This window comes from Tarenaya hassleriana, unplaced genomic scaffold, assembly GCF_000463585.1.
Source record: "Tarenaya hassleriana unplaced genomic scaffold, ASM46358v1 Cleome593, whole genome shotgun sequence".
NCBI lineage: Eukaryota > Viridiplantae > Streptophyta > Magnoliopsida > Brassicales > Cleomaceae > Tarenaya > Tarenaya hassleriana.
In genome coordinates, this window is record NW_010968444.1 from 23017 (window position 1) to 31004 (window position 7988).

Sequence of the window (7988 nt, forward strand, 5' to 3'; positions counted from 1 at the left end):
CCAAGTCCATCTTTCTGATACTTCACATATAAGTCCATCCGTAATGGTGTGTGACCCTGTAGGCCCATTCGCAGTGGCAGTAGCCTCGAGAACCATTCCCGATCTACAAGTCATGGTTAGCCTCGAACAAGACGCCATGACCACCCACGTTGAATTGAGTCAGAGGTGATCTAACCAAGGCAATAACAGCTCGAGTTCTGATCCTTTATCTCACGATATCATAAGTTGAACAAGGGCATGGTGTGAGCCACCCTTCAAGTTCAACCGCTTTCTCGTCTTGGCAAATCAACTAATAAAATAGATGCAACTTCATCTATAGCGTGGCCACACATTTTCATAGTCCGACTTCCACGAGAGGGCCCAGCGATATCTCTCCTATTGAGGAGGTGACAAATCCCATATTGCATGTCTATTATCTCCATATGATTCGTGAACGTATCTGATCAACGCCATTATAATCATCCGGTTAAAGACGACGTTTAACGCAGTCAAGACACGCCACTCCTCACATCAGATACTCTAGACATCTCAGGTCTGAGGATCCAAGAACGAACCGCTGTATGAGATTCAAGTCATGACTCTGTCCATGTGACAATCTCATGCGGGTCAACCAGTCACTCGTTCACAACGAGTACCCATGATTGTGAAATGCATCCAATGCATCAATCACACCTCATGCTAGTCTTAATTCATCATAGTTCCCACAATGATAACTGACCAGGGTGTTTAGAATCATTCTATAATGATTCAAGGATACCGAAATATAACAAACATGCCAATCATATAACGGGAAGAGTAATGCATTCATAAACTAATGAATCAATATAAAGTCAAATGTCATATCACGTCGATTATTTCTCTGATTAAGTGAAATCGCCTGAGTATGTGTTTGGATCTCTGGTGTGACCGGGGTTCCTTAGCTTGCGCAATCGCACCATTGTTGTCACAATACAACTCAATGGGATCTGCAATGCTAGGAACGACGCCCAGGTCTCCCACGAATTTCCTGATCCAAACAGTTTCCTTAGCTGCGTCCGATGCTGCTATGTACTCGGCTTCTGTAGTTGAATCTGCCACGGTTGGCTGTTTGGAACTCTTGCAACTGATAACCCCACCGTTTAGGAAGAAAACATAACCTGACTGCGATCTGAAGTCATTTATGTCGGTTTAGAAACTAGCATTGGTATAACCACTTATAACGAGCTCGTCTTCCAATCCGCCATACACCAAGAACAAATCCTTAGTCCTTCTCAAGTACTTAAGGATGTTCTTGACCGCAATCCAGTGAACCTCACCTGGTGTAGACTGATATCTACTATTCATGCTTATTGCATATGATACATCCGGACGAGTACACAACATGGCGTACATGATGGATCCAATTGCCGAGGCATATGGAATCCTACTCATCCGCTCTTGCTCATCATGTGTCTTTGGACACTGAGTCTTGCTAAGAGCTACGTCATGTCCCATTGGCAAGGCACCCCTCTTGGAGTCTTGCATCTTGAACCGATTCAAGACCTTGTCAATGTATGTACTCTGACTTAGACCAAGAAGCCTTCTCGAGCTATCTGTATAGATCTTGATTCCTAGAATATAGGTGGCTTCTCGTAAGTCCTTCATCGAAAAGACTGATCCTAGCTAGGATTTTACTCCTTGCAAGGTAGGAATGTCATTTCCGATGAGTAATATATCATCTACATAAAGCACTAGGAAGACCACTGCGCTCCCACTGACCTTCTTGTAAACACATGGCTCATCTTCGTTTTGCAGGAAGCCAAACGCTTTGACAGCCTCGTCAAATCGAAGATTCCAGCTCCTCGAAGCCTGCTTCAGTCCATAAATGGATCTCTGAAGCTTACACACCTTCCTCGGACTCTTAGGATCGACAAAACCCTCGGGTTCAGTGTTCCTCTTCATCTTTCATCTTTACATGAGGATTGCTTTCATGTAGGGTTTTTAGCAAATAGAGTAGGATTTGGTCATTGAATTTTGCTTGCCCGGCTTACGATTTCCCGTTGCAGCTTGTTCCAGCTCAGGTGTCCCTTTTCGATCACCTCACTGCTAATTCCTCTGCCTTTCAAAGATTTGGTTTTTCTTCCTCTGCATCACCCGAACCCAATGAGAAAGAGAATAATAACACCGAGGCATCGAACTCCAGTGAAGGTGCTGTTGATAAAGATTCCGAGACAGGGAAAGCTACAACCGAGACAGAAGAATCAGGTCTTGATTCAGAATCTGGTGATTCTTCCGTGCAAAGCAGGCGGAGGGGTACTAAACGAACTGCATTTTCTGATTCAGATTCAGAGACCGACGCTGATGATTTGTCGAGGGATGATTTGGTGAAACTCGTGGCTGAGAAGGAGGAGCTTCTAAAGACCAAGCACCAAGAGCTTGGACAGATGAAAGACAAAGTTCTTCGCACTTACGCAGAGATGGAAAATGTCATGGACAGGACAAGACGGGAAGCCGAAAACTCCAAAAAGTATGCTATACAGGTTAGTATTTTTGGACGCCATCTTTCTTGGATAACTTGTTCTCTTTACAAGACATGTACTGATACTTCCGCCTTCTGAAACGTTACTGCAGAATTTCGCAAAGAGTCTTTTGGATGTGGCAGATAATCTTGGAAGAGCTTCTTCGGTTGTCAAAGATAGTTTCTCAAAGATTGACACTTCGAAAGATTCGGCTGGGGCTGCTCCGCTGTTAAAAACCCTTCTAGAAGGGGTGGAGATGACTGAGAAACAGCTAGCCGAGGTAGAGCTTCTTGTAGATGATGCTATATCTCTCACTCTTGTGTTGATCTTGTCACCCTTCTTGTCGAGACAAGAAACTCATACACGAGGGTGGTTTCTGAAAAAAGACAATTCATCTGTGATCTGCAGGTATTCAAGAAATTTGGTCTGGAGAAGTATGATCCTTTGAACGAGCCATTTGATCCGAACAGGCATAACGCCGTGTTCCAAGTCCCGGATGCCTCGAAGCCTGAAGGCATAGTTGGGTCATTCCAGTATTCCGTTCTCCAACGAATACCTATGATTGTGATCGTATCCAATACTTATGATCATCTATGTGATCATCAATCACACATCATACTAGTCTTATTATGTCGTTATTCCCATAACGACACAAGACTAGGGAGTTTAGTATCATTCCTAATGATACATGGATTTCATAACAGATCTAGCATGCAAGAACATGTAATGAATAAAATACTCTCATAAAACCACATAGAAAGTATCAATACATCGAATGTATCTTAACAAAGCTCATAATCAGTACATCATAGAGCACTAAACCAACACACATCCTCGAGCAAATTCCCGTTAAGGAATGCGGTCTTGACGTCCATATGCCATATCTCGTAGTCATAATACGCAGCTATGGCCAGCAGAATCCGTATGGATTTAAGCATCACAACTGGTGAAAAGGTTTCATCATAGTCTATACCATGAATCTGCCGAAACCCTTTCGCGACGAGTCGTGCCTTATAGGTATGCACGATGCCATCCATGTCGGTTTTCTTCTTGAAAACCCACTTACATCCAATGGTCTTAATACCATCGAATGAGTCGACCAAAGTCCATACTTTGTTGTCGTACATGGACTGTATCTCAGACTCCATGGGCTGGTGCCATTTCTCGGAATCGGAACTCGCCACAGCCTCTGAATACGACGTAGGCTCGTCATGTTCTAACAACATGAGTTCGTCGTTTCCAGTCACAAGAAAACCATATCTTGTAGGCTCTTCGCGAATTCTAACAGATCTCCGAGGTTCACAGGAGGTGCTGTCTCAACAACTTGTGACACAGGTTGGATCGATTCGCCCTGTTCACTCGGTTCCTCTACTATTTGTGGTTCTCGAACTTCTTCGAGATCTATTCTACTCCCATAACTCTCTTGGAGACGAACTCTCTCTCCAAGAAAGATACATTCCGAGTAACAAACACTTTGTTCTCAGATGGGTTGTAGAACCAGTACCCTTTAGTTTCCTTAGGGTAACCCACAAATATGCATTTATCAGACTTGGCAGATAGCTTATCAGAAGCCAGACGTTTCACGTAAATGTCGCATCCCCAAACCTTCATAAATGCTAACCTGGGACGCTTCCCAGTCCATATCTCATATGGAGTCTTGTGAACCGACTTTGTTGGACAGTTGTTCAGTATAAGCACTGCCGTTTCCAGAGCGTAGCCCCAGAAGGATTTAGGAAGATCGACATGACTCATCATAGACCGTACCATATCCAATAAGGTTCGATTCCTCCTCTCGGAAATGCCATTCCATTGTGGCGTTCCAGGTGGAGTCAGCCGTGAGACAATCCCACAATCTGCCAGATAGTCAGTGAACTCTTGGCTCATATACTCGCCACCTCGATCAGATCGAAGCAACTTGATCGTCTTGCCAAGTTGGTTCTGTACCTCGTTTCTGAAATTCTTGAACAATTCAAGCGTTTCAGACTTATGTCTCATCAAGTAGACATAACCGTACCTACTGAAATCATCAGTAAACGTAACAAAATACAGATAACCTCCTCTAGCGGACAAGCTCATAGGACCGCACACATCACTATGTATGAGTTCTAGCAACTCCATAGCCCGTTCTCCTTTTCTAGTAAAAAGAGATTTTGTCAACTTGCCCATCAAACATGAATCGCATGATTCGATTGATTCATAATCAAAAGAATAAAGAAGTCCATCAGAATGAAGCTTCGCTATGCGTTTCTCGTTGATGTGGCCAAATCGACAATGCTACTGTAATACCCCGGAACCCGATTTGAATATTTAATTATTAAAAATTAATAATTAAATAGAGATATCACGAAATCACCAAAAGTGATGGTACAATATCGGGGAGAGGCACGAGGATCGTCACGTGCGGAAAGGACCGAGAAAGAATGAAGAAAAGGAAAAGAAAACAAAACAAAAAATACAGGGTTGGTCCGCCGGACCAGGAATGGTCCGCCGTGGACCAACCGCTCAGTCGGAGTGGGAATAGACGCGCGGACTGGGAGAAGAATTTCAAAAAAAAAATAAACTGACCCTGGTCCGGCAGACCAGGAAGTTGGTCCGGCGGACCGGGAATAACAGATTCCGCAACTTGTCAACTTGCCACCTTGGGACGCGGAATTCGCCGGATTTTGGGGCCCGCTTGCCGTCTAGCCGCCTCCCACGCCTCGAGGACATTGCAGGCTCGCCTATGGGTTTGGGCTTGAGCCCACGAACTCCCTATCTCGCGCCATAAACCTCTCCCAACCTGGGACTTAGGCATTTTCAGACAGAAACAGAGGAAGAAGAAAAAGGGGAGAAAGGGAGAGAAAGGGGACGAACCAGTGCAAGGGGAGCTCGGGGAGACCAAGAGGGACATGTCATCCACGTACAGCACTAGAAATACAACTGTGCTCCCACTATCCTTCTTGTAAACACATGGCTCGTCTTCGTTCTGTGAGAAACCAAACCTTTTGATTGTCTCATCAAAGTGAAGATTTCAGCTCCTCGAGGCCTACTTCAGTCCATAAATGGACCTCTGAAGCTTGCACACCTTCCCCGGGTTCCTTGGATCGACAAAACCTTCGGGTTGTGTCATGTACACATCATCGGTCAAGTTTCCGTTAAGGAACGCGGTCTTGACATCCATTTGCCATATCTCATAGTCGTAATATGCGGCTATGGCAAGCAGGATCCTGATGGACTTCAGCATAATTACGGGCGAAAAGGCCTCATCATAGTCAATACCATGAATTTGATGGAATCCTTTCGCCACAAGTCGTGCTTTATACGTGTGCACGTTGCCATCCATGTCGGTCTTCTTCTTGAAGATCCCTTGCATCCGATGGGTTTTATCCATTCAGATGCATCAACCAGAGTCCATACTTGGTTGTCTGACATGGATTGCATCTCGGACTTCATAGCCTCGCGCCATTTCTCGGAGTCGGGACTCGCCATAGCCTCTTGTTCCAACAACATGAGCTCCTCATTCCCAGTCACGAGAAATTTGTATCTCACAGGCTCTTGGCGAATCCTGCCTGATCTCCGAGGTTCATTCGTCGAAGGTTGAGTCAAAACCAGTTGAACTTCTTCAACTTGTTCACTCGGCTCAGCGTCTACTTGCTGCTCTCGAACTTCCTCAAGTTCGATCCTACTCCCACTGACTCTTTTGGAGACGAACTCTCGTTCCATAAAAGTCGCATTCTTGGCAATGAACACTTTGTTCTCTGCCGGAATATAGAAGTAGTAACCCTTAGTTTCCTTAGGGTAGCCTACAAATAAACACTTATCAGATTTGGAGGATAACTTATCAGCCATCTGACGCTTCACGTAAGCGTCGCAACCCCAAATTCTGACAAACGATAACGCGGGACGCTTCCCCGTCCATATCTCATATGGTGTCGTTTCAGCCGACTTCGTTGGACTCCTGTTCAACAGGTACGCAGCGGTCTCTAAAGCATAGCCCCAAAAGGACTTCGGAAGATCTGTATGACTCATCATAGACCGAACCATGTCTAACAGTGTTCGATTCCTCCGTTCAGACACGTCGTTCCACTGTGGCGTTCCAGGAGGAGTTAATTGTGATACAATACCACAATCAACCAGATAGTTAGTGAACTCTTGGCTCATATACTCGCCATCACGATCCGATCGAAGTGTCTTGATCGTCTTGCCAAGCTGGTTCTGTACTTCGTTTCTAAAAGCCTTGAACATTTCAAGTGTTTCAGACTTATGTCTCATCAAATAGATATAACCGTATCGACTGAAATCATCAGTGAACGTAACGAAATACAGAAAACCTCCTCTAGCTGGACAGCTCATTGGTCCGCATACATCACTATGTATGAGAACCAATAACTTCGTCGCTCTCTGTCCTTTCCCCTTGAAAGAATGCTTTGTCATCTTGCTCATCAAACAAGACTCGCAAGATTCAAGAGACTTAAAGTCAAATGAATCCAGAAGACCTTCATGATGAAGCTTCTGAATGCATTTCTCGTTTATATGGCCTAGACGACAATGCCAGAGGAAGGTCGGGTTTAAGTCGTTCGGCTTAAACCGTTTAGTACTCACGCTATAGATGGATGATGTTGAGTTTGAAGGCTGATCATTCAAGACGTATAAACCATTAATTAGATAACCATTACCATAGTAAATGCTGTCTCGATAAATTATCAAACTCGAGTTCTCAATAACAAATCGAAAACCATCCAAATCCAGACAAGAAATAGAAATAATGTTTCTGCTAATCGCAGGAACATAGTAACAATTACTTAATTCTAAAACAAGTCCAGAAGGAAGATGCAAATCATAAACGCCAACACACAATGCAGCAACTCTTGCTCCATTTCTGACGCGTAGATCCGCTTCTCCCTTAGCCAGCATCCTACTTCTTCTTAGTCCCTGCACATTTCCACAAATGTGTGAGGCACTTCCGATATCCAATACCCACGAAGATGTAGTACAGATGTTAGCTTCTATAACATGAATACCTGAGGCAGAAGCTTCACCAAGCTTCTTATCCTTCAGATCCTCCAAGTAAGGGTGACAATTACGCTTCCAGTGTCCAGACACTCCGCAGTAATGACAGTCACCTTTATCGGGCTTAGGCTTAGGCGTAGAGGCAACTTTTGCCTTTTTCGCTGCCTTCTTTTTGGCTTTGCCCCGCCGCTTCTTGCTGGAGTTGTTCTTAACAACAAGCACAGTCTTACACACCACGATATCCTGCTCGGCCAATTTCAGCATCCCATGTAGTTTGGCTAAGCTCTTAGTCATGTTGGGTTTTCCTGGTATCTCAAGAGCGAATCTAATTCCTAAGAGATCACACTACAAAAAAACAGCGATTTTGCAATGAAATTTGCAACGAAATAATTTTCGTTGCTAAGTTTGCAACGCTTTAGCAACGTTTGTCAACGAAAATTTTTTGCAACGCATTAGCAACGAATTCAAACGTTTTTGCAACGCTTTGCAACGCATTTTTTTCGTTGCTACGTAGCAACGAAA

The 7988-nt window shown here is 44.3% G+C and overlaps 1 protein-coding gene across 1 annotated transcript; it reads left to right on the plus strand.

The window, feature by feature from the left end:
* Window positions 1–1970: 1970 nt before the first annotated feature.
* Window positions 1971–3010, plus strand: LOC104798885 (protein GrpE-like; the record flags this gene model as incomplete). The annotated part of the gene is made up of 4 exons (XM_010521102.1): window positions 1971–2223; window positions 2302–2498; window positions 2590–2757; window positions 2886–3010. Coding segments are annotated over 4 exons (743 nt in total), but the record flags the coding sequence as incomplete, so codon positions are not given.
* Window positions 3011–7988: the final 4978 nt, after the last annotated feature.